We start from the raw sequence: 26293 nt of genomic DNA, 5'->3' as shown, positions 1-26293 counted from the left end.
AGTTCCCTCACTGCGAGAAACCAAGTTACAGGGAACCAGGTAGAGGGCCTTCTCGGTGGTGTTGCCAGCCCTGTGGAACGCCCTCCTACCAGATGTCAAAGAGAAGAACAACTACCAGACTTTTAGAAGACACCTGAAGGCAGCCCTGCTTAGGGAAGCTTTTAATGTTTGATGCATTGCTGTATTTTAATATTTTGTTGGAAGCCGCCCAGAGTGGCTGGGGAAGCCCAGCCAGATGGGTGGGGTATAAATAATAAACTAGTAGTAGTAGTAACTGGTGAAGCACCAACCGAGTCAGGTAGGGGTCCACATCTCTCTGCCTGCGCATATCTGCTGCCTGCAGGGGCCGCAGAAACCGTGGGTGCTGCTGCCGGCACCCTTGTCACCACGCACCTGGGCAGGCTCTGCAGCATCGCCACATGACCAAGGCGCTCATTGTGCTCATCCTGCTGGGAATTGTAGTTCTGTGAGAAGGAACATCCGTTCCCAGAATGATTGGCGGGGCAGTGGAGATGTGCTTTAAATGTGTGGTGTGTATGTTGCGGGCCATGGGTTTGAGCCCCTGTGGGACCACAAATACCCCCCCCCCTTTCTATTCCCCTTTCCACAGCATTGGTGGTTCAGTGGTAGAATTCTCACCTGCCAAGTGGTAGGTCTGAATTCGATTCCCGTTCAATGCAGTAACATGGTGGTTCAGTTGGTTAGAGCGTGGTGCTGATAACGCCACGGTTGCAGGTTCGATCCCTGTATGGGATGACTGCATACTCCTGCATTGCGGACGGTTGGTCTAGATGACCCTGGGGTTTCCCTCCCAACTCTATTATTCTTTGCAATTTCGTCCTTCCAGTCTGGGACGCTTTGGGGGTCAATTGTTTTTTGTTCTGCTCGCTTGCCTTCTGTCATGTTTGCACTTTAAAAAATAAATCAATCAACCTGAAAAAAAGGGGGGAACAGCAGCGTGCCCCTGGGCATGTGCAGACCGCGACCCCCTCCCCCAGGCTACGGCAGAGCCACTGCCCCCTCCTTCCCTTCCATCCGAGGGAGGAGCTTTCAGCAGCAGAGACGGACCCGGCGCGATCCTGCTCCGCCTCGCCGTCCCGTCGGGCGTCTGGCGGCGCGGGCACGCCCTCTGGCGGCGCTTTAAAAGCCCTGCAAGCGGCGGAGCGAGCGGCAGGCAGGCGCTTCCGACGGCCGGGGCACCGGGCGAAGATGCGGCAGCGGCGGCGGCGGCAGGAGACGGGCGGGCGGACTGGGCTATGGACGGAGCCGAGGTGAGCGCGCTCCCTCTTGGGCTGGCTGCAGGGGAAGCGTCCCGGCAGCCGTCGAGGCGGGCGGACGGACGTGCCTGCCAGCCTGCCTTGCTCGCGGGAAGGGGCGCGGGGACAGCGGGGAGGGATCGGGGCGACAGGCGGTTAGGAGAGAGAGAGTCGGGCGAGTGGGTTTGGGCTCTGGGGACTCGACGGGCGCTCCCGAAAGCCCTGCCCGTGAATCCTAAATGGTGGCTATTCTGGAATTGCCAAGAGGAAGGCGGCATGCGCTCTGCACATGCTTAAAGGCGCTTCTCTTTCATCTTTGCCCAGCGGTTTTGGGGCGCGGGATGGAGGCGCAAAAGCCTGTTCATCCGATGAAGAAAGCGGAAGGTCGAGGTGCAAGGGACACCACGGGTCATCTAGTCCAACCCCGGCTGCAAGTGGAGGTGATGAGGGGTTAGGGAGCAAATTGGTGAGCGGATCGACAGTTGGGAGGGAGATGGGGATGGTGGCTGGATGAAAGAAGGAGCGGGAGAGATCTACTAGGCAGACAGAGAGGGTGATAGAGTAGATTCCTGGGAGCTGCCTTTGGACACTGGTGGCAGAAAAAGACTGTTTGTTGCAATAGGTCCAGATGGTCAGAAACGGAGTTGTTCTTAGGGGCGGTCAGGGACTCAGAGGTTGCACACCTGCTTTGCATCCAGAAGGTCCCATGTTCGATCCCTGGCAGCATCTCCAGGTAGGGCTGTGTGGTGCAGTGGTTAGAGAGTGTTGGATTAGTACCCAGGAGACCAGGGTTCAAATTCCCAACTCCCTGGTTAGTCACTGCCCCTCAGCTTCACTCACCTCGCAGGGCTGTTGTGGGGGATGAAATGAGGAGGGGGAGAGCTTTGTAGGCCACCTCAAGCTCCTTGGAGGGAAAGGTTTGAAATCAAGGCAATAAATTGGGCAGGGAGCGTCGCCTGCTTGAAACTCTGGGGAGCTGCTGCCAGTCCGTGTAGACAGTATTGATCTAGATGGACCCGATGCTCAGCTTTCTAGCTTTCTAAAATAGGCTTTGGGCTACAGAAGGGTTGTGGCTCAGGAGTAGAACACCTGCTCTGCATGCAGAAGGTCCCAGATTCAGTCCCAAGGCAGCACCTTCCAGTAGGGTTAGGAGACGCCCCCTGTCTGAAACTCTTGAGAGCTACTGCCAGCCAGAGTTGGCAGCATTGGGCTGGGTGGCTCAGTGGATCTGGCTGAAAATAACGTACAGGGCTCTTCTGTTCCATTTCCCCTCTACCTGTTGCTGCTTACAGGGTCCCTCTAAAAGCCATCCGAAATCTGCCGTTTATCCGTACGGATGGAGATAGGAGAATGCCCTGCAAGTTTCTGCCTTGGCTTCGTCTTTTAGCCATGGCTGGTGGGATGGAGGGAACTGCAACCAGGGGACTTAGGAAGGATGAGGCGACGATGCTTCTGCCTGTCTTGTTCTCAAACAGCCGGCTCACAGCCTGAGCGCAGATCAGTTTTGCCTTGGCTGTTCAGAAAGCCTGAAAATTTATATCCAAAATGCACCAAGTGACTAAGGAGACCGGCAAGGAACCCAGGGGTCATCTAGCCCAACCCCCTTCGATGCAGGAATCACAACTGAAGAGACCTTGGCAGGTGGCCACCCAATCTCTGCATAAAAACTTCCAAGAAAGGGGGAGTCCACCGCCCTGGTATTTATAGCACACCTTCTCTCCAAAGAGCTGGAGGTGGTTTTGTGCCTCGCCGCTGTACCTTCCCCACAACCTTGCGAGGAAGGCTCAGGGAGAGAGGCTGGAGCCAGGTCACAAAAGCGAGCTCTGTGGCTGTGGGGAGATTCGAACCTAGGTCTCCCCCACTACGTTGCACCGGTCCTCTGACTCGGCTCAGTGCCCTGGAAATATCTCCTTGGGGTGCCTGATTCCGGATGGCATGGCAGTGTCGGGGGGCTGATGTTTAGAGGCGCCCATGAAGCAGCGTGCATCTCCCCCCCCCCTTGCCACCAGCGCAGCCTCTGCAAAATTGCGAGGGCCATTGGGTGGGGCACCCCCCTCTCTGCTGTCAGCGTGACAAAACGCCTTCGGGGAGGCGGGGGAAGCCCTGAGCCCCCACTTAGCGCTGAGCTGGATTCGCTTCTGAATTGCACTTCAGTTGTGCTCAGTGCTCCTGCTCATGCCAGCCCCAGAGCTGTGGGGAGAGTGCGGGCTGCTGGCAGAGCTGATTCCCCATCCCAGGGGTGTGTGTCTGGGCTGGGGGGAAAGGAACCCCCCCTTGTGTGTTCTCTGGACATCTCCTGAGCTCTAGACCACCTGCGGCAGGACACACAGGTAAGGCTTTGATATGGTGCCATTGGAATCTGCTTCCGATGCGGGGGGGGGGGGATTGCTGGGAAATGTGTGAATCGGGAATAGAAGACAGCGCCCCTGAGCGTGTGCAGAGTCCCTTTCCTTCAAGTTGGAAGGAGCTGGCACAGATCAATGGCCGGGGAAAGGATTTGCAAGCAGGAGGGTGTGGGGCTGCAAAAACAACATCTCTTTTCATAGAAAATCAGCACAGGGCTCAAAATATGATTTAGGTGTGTGCAATGCTCAGCAGTGACCATAGGGAAATTTGGACTTAATGGTCTTACGGTAAAGGCCCCCCCCCCCTTTAGATGGTTTTTTGTGTTCTTTCACTTGCTCTGGAATGTGGGGTGCTGCTTTCGCAGACCTCCTGTTGCTTCTGCAAAGTGGGGTCCTGGACTCCTGCTCTGAGCGCTCCGCCGGTGATGTTGCAACGCTGATAATGGAACAGTACAAGAGAAAGCGGTCCGTAGCTTTCCGTTGCTTAATAAGAATATTTAACAACCACTCATACCTAATACGCTTAGAGTAAAACACTCGACAGAGGGGTGAGACTTTTCAAGGGCTTAAAGCTGGGGTTTGAAAGAGGGATGTGGCAAATTCCTGGGTATTCATCCCTGTATATTTGTCACGACTGCTCTATGGAGCCTCCAGTTCAGGTGCAGTATACCTGCAGGGGGAGATATTGCTGGGCTCTTGCCTTTCTTGCCCTGCTTTTTCAATGGAGGGAAGGGGCTTCCCAAAAGTGTCTATTTTGCCCCCGTGAGAAGAGGGCGATCTTGAGTTGGGTGGTCCTTTGCTCTGACCCAGCAGGGAAATCCTTGTGTTCTTATGGTAGGCTTAGCATTATGCAGATAACGGGAGACTTGGCTTAGTTTGGTTTAACCTAATATGTTTGTCTAAGTAAGCTTTAGCAGAGCATCAGAGGAAAGAGAGGAGGGGGACCACGTATATTCCTCAATCCGTGCCGTAAAAATGTATTTATTAACGAAAATGTGGAGAGGGACGTGGAAGTGCCATCCAAAATGCACAGCCCATTGAAAGCAATGCAGTGCACAGCTAGTCCCCTGGCCGGGAAGTGGACAACGGCTTGTGCGCAGATCTTGTTGGCTGTCTCGGGATGCAGAGAAAGGAAGGCAGAGCTGGCAGGAGATTGGTTTCCTAGAATCACAGAATTGCAGAGTTGGAAGGGACCCCACGGGTCATCCAGCCCAACCCTCTGCAATGCAGAAATCACAGCTAGAGGGACCCCTGGCAGGCAGCCGCTCTGCTTAGAAACCTCCAAGGAAGGAGAGCCCACTGCCTCTTCTGGGAGTCTGTTCCACTGCTGAACAGCTCTTACTGCCAGGAAGTTCTTCCCGATCTTAAGTCGGAATCTCATTTGAATCCACTGGTTCTGGTCCTTCCCTCTGGAGCAGCAGGAGGAAGAACCGAAATGTTTGGGAAGAGGGAGCGGCGAGAGGAAAATGTGCAAGGCTGTTTAACGGGCCCATCTAGCACAGCATCCTTTTTCCGATAAGGTCATGTATGTATGCTATAAAATGCATGTCAATGTGTAGGGCTGTGGTGCCCTTTTGCCTGTAATCTGTCATTATTTTTTCAGAAGCTGAGTCTTGCTCTTCTGCTTAAACTTGGGGGAGGGGGTGCTTGTGGAGCCCTTTAATAAAAAAAAGTCTATGCCGATTCCGCATAACTATTTCTCCCCATCACTACCATATTTTTTGCTCTATAGGACGCACCAGACCACAAGACGCACCTCATTTTTGGAGGAGGAAAACAAGAAAAAAATAGTCTGAATCTCAGAAGCCAGAACAGCAAGAGGGATACCTGCGCAGTGAAAGCAGCAATCCCTCTTGCTGTTCTGGCTTCTGGGATAGCTGCGCAGCCTGCATTCGCTCCATAAGACGCACACACATTTCCCCTTACTTTTTAGGAGGGAAAAAGTGAGTCACATAGAGCAAAAAATACAGTATTTTCCCAGGCCAGTAGTAATGTCCTGCCTTCAAGCCACACTTAATTTTAGAATACGAAGAAAATCTCGGAAAGTTATCTGCTTCTCCCCTCCTTTTCAACACTTGCGTTCTCCTTCTGTGTGTGTGTTTTTTATTAAACAGTGTGTTTTGTTGAGTCTCTGTGTCCCCTGCTGTTGGGATTGAGGCAAGTTTAGAGCAATTACATGCTTGCAAGTAAAGGGAGAGAGGTGGCTTGTCGGAGTGAAGGAGGGCAAAGCTCTGTTTGCTGACACTCTCTGTGAGGAGCAGGTCGCTGCAAAATGAGGGAGAGAAGCAGAACCGCAGGGGAGATCGGGATTGCCCAATTCTGCCTTCAAAAGGCATCTGAGGAAGGGAAGGGCTACATCTCAGAGCCAGGGCAGAGGCTGTGCATGTGAAAACCTCAGGACTAGTTCCATGCTTGGCATCTCCAGGGAAAGCAGGGAGAAAACGGCCAACAGTGTGATGCAGCAGCAAATAAGGCTAATGCGATCCTAGGCTGTATAGGGTCCAAATCAAGGGAGGCAAGAGTGTTGCTCTCTTCTGCCTTGGTCAGACCACACCTGGAGTTCGGGGTCCAGTTCTGGATGCCACAGTTTAATAACAACAACAATAATAATAACAACAACAGTAATTTGTTATTCATACCCCGCCCATCTGACTGGGTTTCCCCAGCCACTCTGGGTGGCTTCCAACCGAATATTAAAAAGAACACAGCATCAGACATTAAAAACTTCCCTAAACAGTTGTCTTTTAAAAGTAAAATTGTTTCCCACAGGGCAGGCGCCACCACCAAGGAGGCCCTCTGTCTGGTTCCCTGTAACCTCGCTTCTCGCAGCGAGGGAACCGCCAGAAGGCCCTCAGAGGTGGACCTCAGTGTCTGGGCTGGATGATGGGGGTGGAGACGCTCCTTCAGGTATACGGGACCGAGGCCGTTTGGGGCTTTAAAAGTCAGCACCAACACTTTGAATTGTGCTCGGATGGATTCCCTTGGAGGTGGTGGTCTCTCCTTCACTGGAGGCTTTTAAACAGAGGTTGGGTGGTCACCTGTCAGGGATACCTCAGCTATGATTTCTGCAAATCAGGGGGTTGGACTAGATGACCCTCGGGGTCCCTTCCAACTCCTCAATTTCTTGATTCTGAATGTCGTTGGCCTTGAGCGATGGCTCTGCTGGCTGGAGCTGATGGGACTTGTAGTTCAGCAATATCTGGAGGGCCAAAGGTATGTCCCCGCACCTGATGTCAGCAGTGCTGAGCTAGACTGGCTCTGACTCTGAGCATCGGGTGCACCAGGAGCCAAAGGCTGGTGGAACATGGGGAAATAAGGAAATCTCTCTCCTCTTCTGTCACCGGGTTGAGCCCAGGCTGGGTGGGGAGCTGTGCATGGGAGTCAGGAGGTCCTGTTTTGGGGGGATATCTAGGGCACCCCATCACCTCTCTAGGCGGCAACAGGGAAAGCGGGGCGCTCTCCGGCTAAGCTCGCAAACCCAGCTCCTTTGCGCCTGCAAAGGCACGAGCGCCACAGTTTGATTTCATTTATTTACTTACAGCATTTTATATCTTGTGAAATATTTCTGCAGCTCAAGCTGACTCGCTAAGCCATCGCGATGCTTTTGCTCTGAAAAGTTCTGGCAGCTTCTCCAGGATTCTGTATTTTGTGCATACATTTTGGCAGCCAGTCCCAGACATTCGGTTCTTTTAAACCAAAACATCTGAGCCATTTTTATTTTTTTTCGGGTGGGTGGGTGTTGTTTCACAACCCCAAAAGGAAAAGCTATATGTTAGTGGGACTTTAACCCTTCCCCTCCGGGAGGGGACAGTTGCTCCTGTGTTCGAATCCTGAAAGTTTCCCATTTGGGCATCTGGTTTATGGTTACCAGACGTCCCTGTCTCCTAGGGACAGTCTCCGGATTTACAAATCTGTCCCCCGGACAAAATCCGTCCCCGGATTTATATTTTAAGTGTAGATTTATAACTCACGAAGATAAGGTGTGCCTGAAGTTGTTCGCTACAAGCTTGATCCGCATGCTTAGAGCTATTTCAATCTATATTGTATCCCAATATTTCTGCCTATGTTTACTTGCTGTTGCATAGATAAATGACACCAAACTGGGAGGGATGGCTAACACCCCAGAAGACAGGATCACACTTCAAAACGACCTTGACAGATTAGAGAACTGGGCCAAAACAAACAAGATGAATTTTAACAGGGAGAAATGTAAAGTATTGCACTTGGGCAAAAAAAATGAGAGGCACAAATACAAGATGGGTGACACCTGGCTTGAGAGCAGTACATGTGAAAAGGATCTAGGAGTCTTGGTTGACCACAAACTTAACATGAGCCAACAGTGTGACGCGGCAGCTAAAAAAGCCAATGCAATTCTGGGCTGCATCAATAGGAGTATAGCATCTAGATCAAGGGAAGTTATAGTGCCACTGTATTCTGCTCTGGTCAGACCTCACCTGGAGTACTGTGTCCAGTTCTGGGCACCACAGTTCAAGAAGGACACTGACAAACTAGAACGTGTACAGAGGAGGGCAACCAAAATGGTCAAAGGCCTGGAAACAATGCCTTATGAGGATCGGCTAAGGGAGCTGGGCATGTTTAGCCTGGAGAAGAGGAGGTTAAGGGGTGATATGATAGCCATGTTCAAATATATAAAAGGATGTCACATAGAGGAGGGAGAAAGGTTGTTTTCTGCTGCTCCAGAGAAGCGGACACGGAGCAATGGATCCAAACTACAAGAAAGAAGATTCCACCTAAACATTAGGAAGAACTTCCTGACAGTAAGAGCTGTTCGACAGTGGAATTTGCTGCCAAGGAGTGTGGTGGAGTCTCCTTCTTGGAGGTCTTTAAGCAGAGGCTTGACAACCATATGTCAGGAGTGCTCTGATGGTGTTTCCTGCTTGGCAGGGGGTTGGACTCGATGACCCTTGTGGTCTCTTCCAACTCTATGATTCTATGATTCTATGATTCTATGTATGAACCTGACCTTTAGAACTTTGTAAGTAAAGCATTTTAAAACTTTTTTAAAAAGTGTAGATTTATTAGTAGGGAATGAATGTTGCGTGATTGGTTCAACGGCACAAGGCACATCATACAGGGACTTCTGGAGAGGCAAAATGGCGGGTGCCACGGCAGCAAGCAGCTCCTGAAGCCAGCCAGAGCCAACTGCACTACCAGGCTGGCTCCGGGTTGCTGAGACTGCCACTGTCACTGCCGAGGGGGAACCAGGGACGCCCGGAGCGTCAACTGGGGGAACCGCTATGCAGTGGCGTAGCGTGGGTTGTCAGCACCCGGGGCAAGGCAAGTAATTTGCACCCCCTAACCCGTGGATTTGCGCCCCCTAACCCTAACCCCCAGATGTTGCGCCCGGTGCGGCCGGCCCCCCCTGCAACCCCCACGCTACGCCACTGCCCCCATGACCCAAATTGAGCCAGGAGCGAGAGCGCCCGGCGCTAAGCTGGCTGCCCAGTGGCACTCCGGGGCCAGGAAAACCCCGGAGCCGATGCAGGGAGAAGGAGGGGAGGAGAAGGAGAAGGAAGAGAGAGAAAGAGGAAGGAGGAAAAAGAGCAGAGCAGAGGTGGGAGAGCATCGAGAGGGCAAGGACATATGGCCGAGCCCAGGCCCGACCCGAGCCTACTCCACGGCAGCTAGCGCTCTAAGAGAGCCCAGAGGAAGGTCGCACGACAGAGGAGACCGCAGAAGAGAAGATATTACTTCTTAATTTTTTTAAAAAAATAACTTCTCCCCCCCTCTCTCTTTTTTTAAAAAAGTGTCCCCGGATTCTTTGAAAAAAATCTGGTAACCTTAATGTGGTTGGCCACTGTGAGGATAGGATGTTGAACTAGATGGGTCCCTGGGCCTGATCCAGCATGCTTTTTTGATGTTCTTACGTAAAAAGGAGAAGGAATATACTTTTTTTCTTCCCCCTTAAGTATGGCATCTCTGCTCCCGCAATTGCAGAGGAAGGTTGGTTGGGAAGACTTTAGCCAGGAGATGCTGGCCAAGACGGTTTTTTTTCTCTCTCTCTCTTTCTCTCTCTCTCTCTCTTTCTCTCTCTCTTTTTCTCTCTCTCTCTCCCTGCACTTTCCACGATGCCCAGCTGGAATTTTGCACAGCCAGTGCAGGTGTGCAGGCTTTTAGGTACCCAAGATATAGGCCCCCCCTCCGCCCCCCACCCAGGCCTTGATGAATGCTTGTGGACAGGCAAATGAAAGCAATTCTCTGCCACGAGACAATCTGTCAGCTCTCTGACAGGGTAGATTTCCTCAGATGGATGGAAAGACCGTAACTCACTTTGCGCTTCGGGTATGTACACAAGCGTGATTAATATCAAAGCTAAATTGTCAGTTGGGGGAAGGCGGGTGGTTTGGCCAGATATGGGGAAACAGGTAAGCAATCTGCTGGGCTTTTGATGGATGAGGTTGTCAGGTGCGTTGAAGGACGTGTTTTAAATAGGGATGTTTTAAAGAAGGAGTCTTTAAATCTGTAAACAAACCCAAACTTCTGCTGGCTCCAATATGGATGTCTGTATACTCTCAGTTGGTCCCTTCATATACGAGAGGCAGACCCAGGGAACTCGTCTGGTCTGTCCTGCTTCTATAACCCTTGCATAAAACTTGGTGGCAGAGCAGCTGCTATGGTTAAAGAAGGTCCCATGTTCAGACCCTGGCAGCATCTCCGGGCAGGGCTGGGAGAGACGCCTGCCGGAAACCCTGGAGAGCTGCTGCCAGTCTGTGCAGGCAGTATAGAGCTAGATGGGCCCGATGGTCTGATATTCTGCTTAAGGCGGTCAAATTCAGCTTCCTATGTTCCTAAACACGCCTCGTTTCATGTCTTGGATTCCCAGTAAATGCTTGAGCTTGCTGCTTTCTGGGGCCAGCCCCACACCAGTATTAATCCCCCTGCCAGCATCACCAATGAGAGCAACACACACACACACACACACACACACACACACACAGAGTCATACCTCGAGTTGTACTTCGGGTTGAGCACATTTGAGTTGCGCTCTGTGGCAACCTGGAAGTAACGGAGTGCGTTACTTCCGGGTTTCGCCACTAGCGCATGTGCAGATGCTCAAAATGACGTCACGCGCATGCACGGAAGCGGTCAAACGCGAAACGCGCGGACGCGCCGTCGCATCTTGCATTCCATTCGGGATGCGAACAGGGCTCCAGAAGAGCCAGTGTGGTGTAGTGGTTAAGAGCGGTAGACTTGTAATCTGGGGAACTGGGTTCGCGTCCCCGCTCCTTCATATGCAGCTGCTGGGTGACCTTGGGCCAGTCACACTTCTTTGAAGTCTCTCAGCCCCACTCACCTCACAGAGTGTTTGTTGTGGGGGAGGAAGGGAAAGGAGAATGTGGGCTATCAAATCCAAACTCTTCTTCTTCTACCAGTGTGTGTGTGTGTGTGTGTACACACACACACTTATTTTGCTCTAAACAAATACAGATAAGTATAAACAACCAAAATTACAAAAGAAAAATCCTTAATAATAATAATAATAATAATAATGGGAAAAGCTAAAAAAAACTATAAAAAAATATCAAAGAACATGGTATAAAACACAAGCTATTATGGGGAAGAAAAGAGGGGAAAGGAAAAGGAAAAGGAAAGAGGGGGGGAGGGTAGAAAAGAAAAGAAAAGAAGATGAAAAAGATGAAAAAATGAGCCAAAACACAAGAAGGCTCGTCTACGCTTCCATCAAGTTCACAACAGATCATTATTTTTATCAATTCTCTGTATCTGCATTCCATAGAATCCCTCATCTTGGTCTCAGGGAACATTTCCCTGTGCTACTTCGCAAGTTAAAAATGGGAGCTTCCCTTCCCAGGCAGAGCAGCTTCTCAAGGCTTGCAAGCAGTGATATCTGTTGAAGAAAAAGGATGATTTGAGGCTTATGTCTGCCTGAAATGGGGGTCTGTTGCTTTGACTGTCATTGCCCAACCAGAACTGCAGTTATTGAGGGCTTCTTAAGTGCTTTACGCTGCCCTGGTGGTTTGAGAGGGTGCTATATAAATACCAGGGTTCAGACAAGGGTCTTTCTGGGGGTGGGGAGTTGGATTCAGTTCGCATTTTAAGTTGAATTTATTAAATTCCCAGGTTCTGAAACTGAAGCCCCACCCTCCTTCAAGTTCACAATTATCCAAATCTGCAACACTGTTCTCCAGCCAAGCAAACATTTACAAAAATATTATGATATGTATTTTTGTGTTTTTATACTGTATGTTGCCCTGTGGTCCTTGGATAAAGGGCAGCAGATAATAAAATTAATAAATCAACAATAAGCAGAGGAAAATGTCCAAAAAAATCAATATGAAAGCAGCATACAAGAATCATCGTATTGGGAGCAATTGCTGGCAAGAGTGTGGACGTTGGTTAAGACAAAAATGTGTCTATTGAGGAGAATTCGGCCCTAAAAGTGGAATAATATCCATGAGGTTTTTAAAAATAAACAAAAGTTGCAAATTGCTGCAGAAAGAAAACTCTGGAGAACTGAATTTAAGGCTGGAAAAATTGAGAAACGGAGAGAAATAAAATTTGCAGATCCTTTCAGCCTTACCTGGGGATACAACTTGCCACCTTCTGTATTCAAAGCAAATGTTCCACCATTAAGCCAGCCTTCTCCCAATCCACCTGTCCTCCAGGTATTTCTGACTACAACTCCTATCATCCATGACCTTTGCTTACAAATTGTTTTGTCTGCCCTGCAGCCGCAGAGATCATTGTACTGCTGCATAAATAACAGGGTTGAGTTCCGGGACCAGATCTTTCCGGGAAAGATAAAGCGGAGCTGTCTTTCCCATAGGGCTTAGTGGTGCGTTGCGCCAGGGCGCCGGCCTCTCAGGGGCGCCCCAGCGATTGGGGGAGCTGCGCGGCTTTGCCAGCGGCCTCCCCTTTCCCTGCACACCCGCCAGCTGCGCCCCGCCAACGACCGTGTTTTTCGCTCTATAGGACACACCAGATCACAAGACGCACCTAGTTTTTGGAGGAGGAAAACAAGAAAAAAAATATTCTGAATCTCAGAAGCCAGAACAGCAAGAGGGATCGCTGTGCAGTGAAAGCAGCAATCCCTCTTGCTGTTCTGGCTTCTGGGATAGCTGTGCAGACTGCATTTGCTCCATAAGACACACGCACATTTCCCCTTACTTTTTAGGAGGGAAAAAGTGAGTCTTATAGAGCAAAAAATATGGTATATGTCTGGTGGGCACGCAGCTTCCTTCCCAAGCCTCTGCGGGGATTGCTCTCCCGCAGCGGCATGGGGGAGAGTTGCGGGGGGGGGGGGCCATGGCTGGCAGTGTGCAGCTTCGCCCCCCCACTAGCCGTGGTCATTTAGGGGTGCCAGGCAGATATTTGCACCCCGGTGCCGCCTCTGCTAAAGACAGCCCTGAAGATAAGAAACTGATCTTTCTCTGTCTCTTTCTCATTTTTATCCCTTTGCTTATTTGCTAGCTTCTTCATTTTCTTTCTTATTTTTTGTTCTGTTTCTGTTTTTTGTTATATATTTTAATAAACCAGTTCCCTGATGACGGAGACCCGGCTAAAAGTATACTACGAAGCAAGGTTTGGGTGTGCTATGTTACCTTACGGTTTGCTTAGAAATAACTGCTGCCCGTTCCAAAGTGAAGAACTGCGTATGACTACAAAGGAAAGAGACAGCAGAAGTACAATGAACTCAATCAATCAATCAATCAATCAATCAAAAAGAGTGCAGAATGCCAAAAATCGCAAAATGCCCACCATGCAAACAGGAAATGTTTTCGGAGTGCCAGTTCACCTTGTGGCAGAGACACAGAAAACCCACCAATTGTGCGAGCCCCATCTCTCCCTTTTACCAAATGTATATATCTCTCACCCGGGGGAAAGACACTGAGAAGTTAGTATGGAAATAAAATGACAACCTGCCAAGGCTCTGGAGAGATTATAATCAACCGGCTGCGATTCATTACATCTCCATTTTGAATTTTCATTTAACCCGTTTAATCGGATAATGGCACATTCGTGAATCCATCAGTTAAGCCAGTCTGGTATCTCAAGTGTCAGACAGGTGCTTGTTCAGTCTTCCCCGCGGCCTCTGGCCTGTCCACTCTCTGCCATGAAAATGATTTAATGCTTCTCTGTCTATTGCTGTCTCTCTGGATTCTGCCCAGCCAGGGAGTGCGTGAGATTGCTTGCAGAGAAGCCAGGCTGCTTTCAGCGGGGCTTGCTCCCAAATAGGCATGCAGACGATGGCAGCCAGGATCACTTGCCAAATTGAAAGAAAAGTGCCAGGGCTTTCAGTGGGCTGTCACGTCCTTCACCCACCGTGCGCCCTCCAGATGTAGACTATAGTTCCCATCCACCTCAACCATCACAGTCCAAAACCAGAAGGTGCCTGCTTGGCGCAGGCCAAACTAATAGCATCAGCCTCCTTATGCTGTCTTATTGTTGTTTAGTCATTTAGTCGTGTCCGCCTCTTCATGACCCCCTGGATCAGAGCACGGCAGGCACTTCTGTCTTCCACTGCCTCCCGCAACTTGGTCAAACTCATGCTGGTAGCTTCGAGAACACTGTCCCACCATCTCGTCCTCTGTTGTCCCCTTCTCCTTGTGCCCTCCATCTTTCCCAACATCAGGGTCTTTTCCAGGGAGTCTTCTCTTCTCATGAGGTGGCCAAAGTCTTGGAGCCTCAGCTTCAGGATCTGTCCTTGCAGTGAGCACTCAGGGCTGATTTCCTGAAGAATGGAGAGGGTTGATCTTCTTGCAGTCCAGGGGACTCTCAAGAGTCTCCTCCAGCACCAGAATTCAAAAGCATCCATTCTTCGGCAATCAGCCTTCTTTATGGTCCAGCTCTCACTTCCATACATCACTACTGGGAAAACCAGAGCTTTAACTATACGGACCTTTGTTGGCAAGGTGATGTCTCTGCTTTTTAAGATGCTGTCTAGGTTTGTCATTGCTTTTCTCCCAAGAAGCAGGCGTCTTTTAATTCCGTGGCTGCTGTCACCATCTGCAGTGATCATGGAGCCCAAGAAAGTAAAGTCTCTCACTGCCTTATGCTGTCTATCAACCCTCTAATTAAATGTCTTTGGGTTGAAGTCAGCAATAAAGATGAGAGAGCCTCCAGCACCTAGAATAGAAATCTGAGGGGTGGGAGAAAGCTCTCCTATGCATTGCTCTTAGTTTGCAGCCTTTGGTCATGCTGTCGTGTGACCAAGAGACCCTGCCTCTTAATCTTAACTACGGCTTGCTTGATAGCAGCCAGTTTCATTCATAAGCTATAGTTTGCAGTTGATTTTTCTCAAGTAACCGCAGTCTGTTGGGTTTGGACGAATGCCAGAGTGGGGTTAATTAAAAAATTCAAGTGGCAGTTTTCAAACTTCCTCAGGGAAGCTTGAGCTTCTTTGTAGCTCCTCGATTTTGGTGATATTTATTTTCAGCGCTGTGTGTTTCTCTAAAAAGGTATGGCTATCTTCTTTCCGTTATGAGGAATTCTTGCAGGCACAACTGACAAATGGATAGCGGAAAGTCGCTTTTACTTATCTTTCTCTGTCTCTTTACTGTTCTTACTCGTATCTCTTTGCTTATTTGCTATCTGCTTCATTTTCTTTCTTTCTTATTTCTTGTTCTGTTTCTGGTTTTTTGTTTTGTTTTTTTGTACGTTGAAAAGTTTTAATAAAACTATATTTGAAGAAGAAGAAGAAGAAGCTAATTTGGCCTGATTGGATAGATTTTAACACTTGCTGGATCTAGGGATTAATTAGAGTCTGGCACCCACAAACTTATAACTCTGTACACACATCACAAGAAGAGAATGCACAATGTCCTTTTCCACCATCACAGGCCAACCCGTCAATTTTTAGCTTGTGTGATACCTTGGTTTTATTTCTAAAGTTGCGCTTCGGGAACCTCCTTTCTTAAGCCTTTTCAGGGGGCCATTCAGTTTGCTTCCCCCTCCCTCCCCTCAACTGCATCTAAGGCCAGTTGTCATCTTTCTTAAGCTATCGTCGCAGCTGCTCTTCGGCTGCATTCGTAGAATCGTGGGATTGGACGGGACCCGAGGGTCATCCAGCCCAACCCCCTGCAATGCGGGAATCGCAACCGAAGAATCCACCCTCTGTTTTAAAATCTCCAAGGAAGGAGAGCCTGCCACCTTCCGATCACCTTTCGTTTGCTTCAACACAACAAGCAGTCCGCGCAACTCGAAAGCTCACATGCTTCTCCACCATTTTAATAGAGAGAGGAAAATATCTCTGATATCAGGGCTTGCCCACCTATTTTGGTATAGCTTTAACGATTAAATCAAATGCCAACAACTGGAAATGCAATTGGTGATAAAAGCCTGTCCTCAAGCACTCAGTCACTCAGAAACAACCAGCCAGTTTTTCTGTTTCTCTGCTGCTGCTTATCCTTCCCTTCTCGAACCTGCTGCCCTGCAGGTATTTTTGACTAGTTTCATGACAGAGTCCCTTCCCTGCATGCAACAGTTTCCCATGTTCCTAGAGGGTGGAGCACAAGATCTGCATGCAGAATCATAGAATCGTAGAGTTGGGAGGGTTCCTGGGGGTCATCTAGTCCAACCCCAGCAATGCAAAGCCCTGGGTTCAATTCCTTGTGCCTCTGAATCCTCATGGGCTGTGCTCAGCTAGATAGACGATTAGTCTGAGTCGGTACACCATAAAGCAGCTCTCCGAGGACTGAGAGTATAAATGGATGGGTGCAATAGGAGTAGTGAGCCTGAGTATGCTCACTGTGTTGTTTAGATGTGACTCTTCTTCTCTCGCAGGAAGAAAAGAAGAAAAGAAGTTCTGTGCATCTGTGGCCAAAGTCAGCTGTGCACAGCTCCGACTGGCAGGAACCCAATAACGTCACTAACCCACCTCCCAATGTTTCTGAAAACTGATTCTGCTTTTGGAAAAAGAAAGGAGAGGAACAAATGTAAATTTAATTCAGTAATGTGTGTGCGGCATTTTACTAATAAAAAGGGCAGACAGTCTGCCTGGAGCATGGAGGGGAGGAGGCCAGGAGCAGGGCTGATGACTGAATCATCCTTTCTGTCAAACACATTGGGAGGGCTGGGGCTTTATCCTGCTCTGTGCTCTTGCTCATGTCAGCCCCTGAACACATTCTGGGTTAGCCCTGCAGGGGCAAAATCATTCAGTGGAAGACAAGAAGGATGGGGGCTGGAGCTTGTTCTACAGCAGAGCTGAATAATATTTATGGTCTCTAACCATCTTGTATAACCTAGACAGCATCTTAAAAAGCAGAGACATCACCTTGCCGACAAAGGTCCGTATAGTTAAAGCTCTGGTTTTCCCAGTAGTGATGTATGGAAGCGAGAGCTGGACCATAAAGAAGGCCAATCGCCAAAGAATTGATGCTTTTGAATTCTGGTGCTGGAGGAGACTCTTGAGAGTCCCATGGACTGTGAAAAGATCCAACCTCTCCATTCTGAAGGAAATCAGCCCTGAGTGCTCACTGGAAGGACAGATCCTGAAGCTGAGACTCCAATACTTTGGCCACCTCATGAGAAGAGAAGACTCCCTGGAGAAGACCCTGATGTTGGGAAAGATGGAGGGTGCAAAGAGAAGGGGACGACAGAGGACGAGATGGTGGGACAGTGTTCTCGAAGCTACCAGCATGAGTTTGACCAAACTGCGGGAGGCAGTGGAAGACAGGAGTGCCTGGCGTGCTCTGGTCTAGGGCGGTCATGAAGAGGCGGACACGACTAAACGACTAAACAACAACAACCATCTTGCCTAATGCAAATTAATTAATGTACATGCACGGTTGATTAGTAAGGGGATGGGGAATCTTCGTCCTTTATTACCCGGCATTATTCCATACAACTGAGTTACAATTGCAGGGCTGCGTTCTGTACAAGCTGCAACTGAGAAATTTTGCCGCTCGCTGCGTGTTTATCCCGTGGCTCTGGGACTCGGGCCGTTTGCAGAGAAGGAGCTTCATCCAGCACCGTGATGGATTAGAGGGTCCTTTGGACTGGCTGAGGGCGGCTTTTGCAGGCATGCGTTGCCTAATCGTCTTCCCTTTGGGTTCTGAGGGGCTTATTGACGGCGTCGCTCATGTTCAGACAAACTACTTGTGCATTCATCTCTTTGTGAGCGCCGACTGTATTGTTTGCTGTAATTATGCTTCCAACTCTGTTCGGCTGAAGCATTTGCAAATTTTATTCAGGTTAAGTCCCATAGGATCCCCACAGACAGAGGCTTCACCAGCAGTTTGCCAACTTAGACAGCTGCAGAAGAGGATTAGATGAATCCGTGGAGGAGTAGGCTCTCAATGGCTGCTAGGCTATGGATTTCACCTTGAGAGGTAGTGGGAATCACAGGTGGAGAATGTGCTGTCGCACTTAGGGTCCTGCTTGTGGGAATACCAAAGGCATCTGGCCGGCCACCGTGAGAACAGGTAAAGAATCATAGAGTCGGAAGGGACACCCAGGGTCATCTAGTCCAACCCCCTGCAATGCAGAAATCAAAATTACCATCCAACCTCTTCTTAAAAACTGTGGAAGGAAAATCCACCTCCTCCGAGGGAGACTGTTTCACTGTAAAACAGCTTTTGCCATCAGAAACTTTTCCCGTATGTTTAGTTGGTGAAGTGTAGGTGGGTTCCTACAAGGCAAGCAATAACAGCAAGAACCTTTATTGGACTACATAACTGGGAAACAGGGGCAAAGCAACTGCTTATATACATTCCTGGATGCCTGGGCCACTCCCACTCCCAACGTGATTGGCTGTCTAAACTTCCAAGCTGTGAATCACGACTCAAGAGTTCAAGGGCCAATGGCAGAGGCCCAAATCCTGAAATGTTCTGTGATTGGACATCATGTATCGAATCAGAACACAGGAGCTCAGAATCCTTAGTCCAGACTCAAGCTCAGGCAAACACAGACCACTGAATACATAACAGTTGAGATCTCCTTTCTTCTGACTTGAAGCCATGGGTTCGAGTCCTACCCTCCAGAGCAGGGGAAACAAGCATGCTCCATCTTCCCTGTGATAGCCCTTGAGATATTTGAAGGGGGCTGTCTTATTTCCTGTCAGCCTCCTCTTTTGCAGGGATGCGGGTGGCGCTTTGGGTTAAACCGCAGAGCCTAGGGCTTGCCAGTCAGAAGGTCGGTGGTTCAAATCCCCGCGACGGGGTGAGCGCCCGTTGCTCGGTCCCTGCTCCTGCCAACCTAGCAGTTCGAAAGCACGTCAAAGTGCAAGTAGATAAATAGGTACCGCTCCGGCGGGAAGGTAAACGGCGTTTCCGTGTGCTGCTCTGGTTCGCCAGAAGCGGCTTAGTCATGCTGGCCACATGACCCGGAAGCTATATGCCGGCTCCCTCAGCCAATAAAGTGAGATGAGCGCCGCAACCCCAGAGTCGGCCACGACTGGACCTAATGGTCAGGGCTTCCTTTACCTTTACTTTACTCCTCTTTTGCAGGTTAAGCGTAGCCAACTGACTCAACTGTTCCTCATAAGGAGGCAGGATCAGAATGGCCTTTGGCCTGATCCGTCAGCCAGGCTCTTCTTAACTCCTCTTCTCTCTCTTTTTGCAGCTCGGGGCCATGTATCCCTCTGTCAACTGTTCCCACTTGGAATTAAAACTGTCCATCCTGGAGCTGCTGGAGAAGGCTGCCTACAAGGACCTGTGCAACGACAGCAGTCGAGAAGAGCCTTACTTTGACCCCGAAGACCTGAACATGACCATAGAGGAGCTCCGCCTGAAGTACTTAGGGCCTCGGCGGTCGGGGTTCTTCGTCCCCATCTGCACCACGTACCTCCTGATTTTCGTGGTGGGCGCCGTGGGCAACGCCCTGACCTGCCTGGTCATCATCCAGCACCGATTCATGAGGACGCCCACCAACTATTACCTCTTCAGCCTGGCCGTCTCGGACCTGCTGGTCCTCCTCCTGGGCATGCCGCTGGAGATATACGAGATGTGGAGCAACTACCCGTTCCTTCTGGGCGCAGGCGGCTGCTGCTTCAAGACGCTGCTCTTCGAGGCCGTCTGCTTCGCCTCCATCCTCAACGTGACGGCCCTCAGCGTGGAGCGCTACATCGCCGTGGTGCACCCTCTCAAGGCCAAGTACGTGGTGACCAAGAACCACGCCAAGAGGGTCATCGTCACCGTCTGGGTCCTGTCCATCATCTGCTCCATCCCCAACACCAGCCTCCACGGAATCCAGACCCTCCACGTCCCCGCCCGGGGGGTGGTCCCCGACTCGGCCACCTGCACCCTGGTCAAGTCCCGCTTGATGTACAACCTCATCATCCAGGTGACCACCATCATCTTCTTCTTCGTGCCCATGGGCGTCATCAGCGTCTTGTACCTGCTCATCGGCCTGCAGCTCAGGAAGGAGAAGATGCTAGAGGCTCTGGAGGCCAAGTCGGCCAGCAACTGCGACTACCACAACATCCGCCTCCAGCAGAAGAAAGTCCGCAGGAGGCAGGTGACCAACATGCTGTGTGAGTTGAGGGGAGCCCAGGAGCTGCGTGGGATTGTGGGAAAAATATTGGGGGGAGGGGTGTTACTTGCTTTCTTCTTATTCCCAGAACTAGGGCTACAGTCTTTGCCGTTGTGTTCCCATTCATTACTTTCACCAGTGAATGTGGTGTCAGAAAAGGCATATACAGTGGTACCTCGGGTTACGTACGCTTCAGGTTACAGACTCCGCTAACCCAGAAATAGTGCTTCATGTTAAGAACTTTGCTTTAGGATGAGAACAGAAATTGTGCTCTGGCGGCGCGGCAGCAGCAGGAGGCCCCATTAGCTAAAGTGGTGCTTCAGGCTAAGAACAGTTTCAGGTTAAGAACAGACCTCCGGAACGAATTAAGTACTTAACCCGAGGTACCACTGTATTATTTTATTGTTGTTAGCTGCCCTGAGCCCGGCTTCGGTTGGGGAGGGAGGGATATAAATTAAAATTTATTATTATTATTATTATTATTATTATTATTATTATTATTATTAGCTGTCATACTGCCAGGAGTTGGTGATGTACCTTCTCTGTACAGCGGTAGCATGGTTCTCAAATAATAATAATAATAATAATAATAATATTTATTTATACCCCACCCTCCCCAGTCACTCAGGGCGGCTAACAACCAATAATAAAAACAAGTTGATTGAAATACAACTTAAAAAGCAAGATTAAAATACAACATTAAAACAATTTAAACATTAAAATGCAGCCTTAATCCATTCCAGAATTCCATTCCAAAACCAAGGCACGCTTTCCCTTAGAAAGTAATGCAAAACAGATTCACCCATTCCAGACTTTAAAAAACAACCCCTAAAACAGCAATTTAACATGGATTTTACTATCTAACGAGACCATTGAGCCATAAAATGAAAGCAATAATCAATGTCCTGCACTATAAAATAAATAAGATAGTATTGTAGGTGATAAAAAATTAAAATTAATTTTCTCCCCTTACCTGCACTGATGATAGTCATTGTTTGGATGGGGTTTTTTATCCATTTCCGCAGTCACACAATCAATCAGTAGCCAAACTGGGTTCCACACAGTCAGGAAAACAAATTAACCGAAAAGGCTCAAAAACAAATAACAAAACAAACGGCAAAAACAAAACATTTCTGAAATGTTCGAAAACCAAGGCGCAGCTTTTGATTGGTGCAGGCGCCCTGGAAACAATAGCTGACAGCCGCATTGGTCGTTCGGCTTCCGAAAAATGTTCAAAAACTGGAACACTTATTTCCGGGTTTTCAGCATTTGAGAACCAAGGCGTTTTGAGTACCAAGGCGTTTGAGAACTGGCACAATATTATGATGGAAGACTGGGAGAAGGAGTGGAAAAAATGAATTAAATTTACAGCATGTAGTGTATTAAGAGAAAATTTGATGAAAATGATGTATAGATGGTACTTAACACCAGTGAAGCTAGCAGAAATGTATCATGATAACAAATGCTGGAAATGTAAGGGGGGGGGGAGGAACCTTTTACCACATGTGGTGGACGTGCCCCAAGGTAAAAGACGTCTGGGAAAGGATTTATAATGAACTGAAAAAAGTGCTGGAAAACACATTTATTAAGGCGTTTGAGAACCAAGGTACCACTATACAGTGGTGCCCCGCAAGACGAATGCCTCGCAAGACGGAAAACCCGCTAGACGAAAGGGTTTTCCGTTTTCAGAGGTGCTTCGCAGGACGAATTTCTCTATGGTCTTGCTTCGCAAGACGAAAATGTCTTGCGATTCTTGAGGGTTTTTTTCGCTCCCCACCCCCTTTTTCTAAGGCGCTAAGCTGCTAATAGCCTTTTAGCAGCTAATCCGCTAATCCTTTAAGCCTTTAATAGCCTTTAATAGCCGCTAAACCGCTAATAGCGCTAATCCGCTAATAGGGTTGCTTCACAAGACGAAAAAACCGCTAGACAAAGAGACTCGCGGAACGGATTAATTTCGTCTTGTGAGGCACCACTGTATTTCAGCTAAAACACACCATTTGTAAATGTGTGCGCACACACACACACACACACATGCCTGTGTGGTGCTGAAACTCAGCATGAATGCCACCCTTGTTCTCTTAAAGCAACAATGGCACCTACCTGAGAAGGGTTGGACAGTGGCTGAGTTTCATGCTCTGGCATCCCGGGGGCGTGGCGCGCCACCCACAGGGGGGTGTCACACATCCTGGGCGTGCGCCGTGCCGCCTGAGGGGGTGTGGCACCCAGCGGGGGGGGGCAGCCACGATCCACTGGGATCACGCTGCCGGGGTGGTGCGCTCCCATTGCACTCGGTGATCCACCAGTGAGGTCGGAACGGAGTTCTGGCTGAAAAAAAGCCCTGGGCCCGTAGTTTAAATTAAACATTAATTTCAGCATAGGCGAAACAGTGGGATTTGTGGGGAAGACGACATGGCAGGGGACTTTCTGTAGGAAAGCTGGAGAGAAACCACTCTGGCGAGACAGTCTGCGGGCAGGGAGGGTCTCATCCTGCATACCAGATGGATCTGGTAGACAGCTGCCCTGGATACAGAACTGACCTGCGCCTCCATGGACAGCTATGAGTCCAGAATGACTCCCAGGCTGCGCACCTGGTCCTTCAGGGGCACAATTACCCCATTCAGGACCAGGGAGTCCTCCACACCTGCCCGCCCCCTGTCCCCCAAAAACAGTACTTCTGTCTTGTCAGGATTCAACCTCAATCTGTTAGCCGCCATCCATCCTCCAACCACCTCCAGGCACTCACACAGGACCTTCACCGCCTTCACTGGTTCTGATTTGAAAGAGAGGTAGAGCCGGGTATCATCCGCATACTGATGAACACCCAGCCCAAACCCCCTGATGATCTCTCCCAGCGGCTGCATGCAGATGTTGAAAAGCATGGGGGAGAGGTCTTGTGTTTGAATCCCGCTTGCGGGTTTCCCACAGGAGGCACCCGGTCGGCCACCGCGAGAACAGGTGTTCTCCTCTCTCACAATCTTCTCTCTGCCCCTCAGTTGCGCTGGTGGTCGTCTTTGGGATCTGCTGGGCTCCCTTCCACACCGACCGCCTGGTCTGGAGCTTCGTGACCCACTGGACCGACCGGATGCTGGGGATGTTCCAGTACGTGCACATCATCTCGGGCGTCTTCTTCTACCTGAGCTCGGCCGCCAACCCTATCCTCTACAACCTGATGTCCACCCGCTTCCGGGAGATGTTCAAGGACGTGATGTGCCGCCGGCGCTTCCAGAAGCTGGGCTCGCGCAAGCACTCGCCTAGCAGCACTCGCGTCACCATGCGCAGCACCGTCTCCGAGCATGTCGGAGGAGGTGACGGGCAGCCGCTGTCTGACCTGGAGGACTACGAGGCCGACCCGGAGAGGGACGAGGCGGAGGAGTGCGAGGGCCCTTTCCTCTGAGGAGGAAGCCGCGAGTCCAGCCGCACATGTCTTAGGAGGACAGAGCTTTCCGCTTGGGCCGCGAGGCACCGCCGGCGCTTGGCGGCGTTGTGTAAAATAATGCGTTGGGATGGGGGCCTGGTCCTGCCTGGACCCGCGTCCATTCCCGCCCTCAGGAACTCAACCGCGTTACGAACAGAGGGCTTTCTTTCGTAAGGGGCCGCACATGAATGTCTTTCTCGGCCCCTTGTTGTAAAAACATCACCATCACAAAGGGTGTGTGGATGTGAGTGCGAAGGGGACCCTCGTTTCTGGGCTCCCTAATTCGGCTTTTCAAAATGGCCGCTTCCGACAACGCCTTCAAAATGGCGGCCGCAAAGAGGCTTGAGGCTGCTCCCAAATCCATGCGCGGCGAGGCGCATGGTGGGAAGTTCTAGAAAGTTCCGTGGGATTTCCACACCCTTTCCGATTTCGGATTCAATCTAAAAGAGATTAGGGGAGGGGAGTTCACCCTTGGCGGTTCATGTCCCTCTCATGGTCCCTGCTTTTCTAACTGTGGTGGCCCCGCGGCTGCCATGTGCTTGGTTTGAACCTATTTATTTATTTATTTTGTTGCAGTGATATTCCCAATTTTTTTCCTCCAAAGGCAGCATGCGTGGTTCTCCCCATTCCCTCCTGGTTTATCCCCTGCACAAAACCCCTGCGAGGTAGGCCAGGCTGAGGGGTGATGAGGAAAGAAGACACTGGGCGCTGTATCCGTCCTTCATCCCTTTCAGAAGATCACCCAGTGAGCTTCACGGAGGAGCAGGGACTTGAACCCTCGTCTCCAGATTCATGCATGTCCATGTTGGCACACTGCTGCTCTACATCTGCACAACTGTACGTTTATTTCTTTATTTTTCTAGGCTTTGGCACCCTGCCTTTCCCTCACAATGTTTCACGGGGCTTAACCCAAAAGAAAGTATTTTTCAGTTTTAAAGAAAGTAAGCATAACTCAGGCTTGCCATACGTCCGGAGTTTCCCAGACATAGCCAGCAATCGGCCGTCGGAAACAGAGTCCAGGCAGAAATCGCTTTAAACTTCCGGGAAAATCCAAATGTATGGTAACCCCTGTTGGCACTGCCGTTGCTGGCGATTTCCCTCAAAAACAGCTCAAAAACTGTGTGTGTTTTTTTCGAGATTTTGCAAGAAGCCAAAAAACTCAGCAACTTTGGACAAAACTAAAAAAAAAAAAAAAATAAAGCCCAACATTTGATTTTCACTTTTTGAAATATGGCAAATTACTCCAGAAGAGACCAGGCCCCAAGAAGGAACTGAATGCTACATATATCTTTTGTATTTTGTTATCAGCCAGTTTTTTTTTAATCATCATAGGCAAATGTGGTGCTAGGGGCATGACTGAGGTGGAAAAGATTGGGGGGGGGGGGTTTGCTTGGAGAAGATGGATATTGATAATTTTTTCCTCCCTGTCTCACCATACGAGAACTCAGGGGCAATGAATGTCGGACGATTGGGGGCAGGCAAAAGAAATTTGTTACACAGCACAAAGTTTAACTGTGGAACTCCCTGCCACCAGGATGGAGCAATGGCCACCAAGTAGAATGAGGACTGGGACACATCCAGGATAAAGGCCGTCAGTGGCTACTAGCAGTTGGTAGGTCCTTGAATGCCAGGTTCTGGGAGTCACAGGTTGGAGTCTTCTGGTGCCACTTGTGGGCTTCTCAGAGCTATTTTGGCTGGCCACTGTGATCATAAGAAGGTAAGAGATTTAGGGCGGTGCTAGAGGTTCCGCCGCAGGGCACTGAGCTAAGGGGGTGCAAAATCGAGAAGATCCATAATTAAATTTAAATTTAACATTTTTTATTTCTTTTTTAAAAATTCATTTTTATTCAATTTTCCACTTTAACAATCCAATCACAACACATTAAATATTCCAAATTATACATATACATATCAAATAGTCCGAATATTCTGCCAGATTATAAATAGGACTTCCCATGCTTCAAGTTTGGAGGGTTCTGATCATCTCACATTGCTACTGCTTTTCGTAGTCACTTCCAATGGTTCCTCTAATTCTTTTTGTTGTTCACCTTCCTTCTTTCACGGCCTCTGAGTTGTTCCCACAAGCGAGTTAAAACATTTTTTATTTCACTAGCCAAAGGCCATGGCAACATCCCAAGAAGAGGGGAGAAAACAAAACAAAACAAAACAGCAGTCTTTACATATGCAGTAAAACCACGGTCAGATCCGCCAAAATTCCTTATTAAAAAGTAATTCTCAAATAAAATGTGCAAATTAGATTGAGTATATCCATTTGGGGTGCCAATTTTGGCCTCGCACGGGGTGCCATGTTACGAAAAATGGCCAAAGTCCACCCCTGGTCAAGCCAAGGGCCCATCTTGTGCAGCATCCTGTTCTCAAAGGGGCTGACCAGATGCAAGCACAATTCGAACTCAAGACCCCTCTCCTCTTCTGCAGTTTCCAGCAACTGATATTCAGAAGGATTGCTGCCTCCAACTGGCTAGCATTCATCTCTGATAATTTGTGGTCATCTAAGAGTCCAGCTGCTGGAAAACCGGGCTTTATTTCTGCCAATTGAATCTGAACCTTACTTTCTTGTGGATAAAACCCTACAGCTGTTTCTCTTTTATTTGGAAGAAACAGAGTTGGATACAAAGCGATTTCAGGGTCAAGCGATTCCGTAAATATTAAAAAGCATTCTCTAAAGCCAGCTGGGTCATTCACAGAAATCTTATTTTTCCCTTCAGGCAAATATTTATTTCAAAACGTGTGTGTCAGAGCTGGCTCCTGGTCCCAGCTCACAAAGGACCAACGCTAGCCGGTAGTAAAGTATCAAAGTCTTTATTGAA

At 49.4% G+C, this 26293-nt stretch overlaps 1 protein-coding gene across 1 annotated transcript; it reads left to right on the top strand.

Moving 5' to 3' along the window:
* The first annotated feature begins 1192 nt into the window (after nt 1-1192).
* On the top strand, nt 1193-25634 carry NMUR1 (neuromedin U receptor 1). The gene is made up of 3 exons (XM_083442321.1): nt 1193-1271; nt 19142-20051; nt 23044-25634. Exons 1-3 carry the CDS (start codon nt 1257-1259, stop codon nt 23442-23444), a joined length of 1326 nt encoding a protein of 441 aa, XP_083298447.1. The 5' UTR covers nt 1193-1256; the 3' UTR covers nt 23445-25634.
* Nucleotides 25635-26293: the final 659 nt, after the last annotated feature.

This window comes from Podarcis tiliguerta (genome assembly GCF_965153285.1).
Source record: "Podarcis tiliguerta genome assembly, chromosome: 5".
Classification (NCBI taxonomy): domain Eukaryota; kingdom Metazoa; phylum Chordata; class Lepidosauria; order Squamata; family Lacertidae; genus Podarcis; species Podarcis tiliguerta.
Note: the sequence above shows the minus strand (reverse complement) of the source record. Positions and strands in the feature narration are given on the sequence as shown.

Bases quoted from the DNA above. Each gene is read 5' to 3' on its own strand.
- NMUR1 (XM_083442321.1), top strand. The intron at 20,052-23,043 runs GTGAGTTGAGGG...TCTGCCCCTCAG, and splicing joins GCAGGTGACCAACATGCTGT to TTGCGCTGGTGGTCGTCTTT.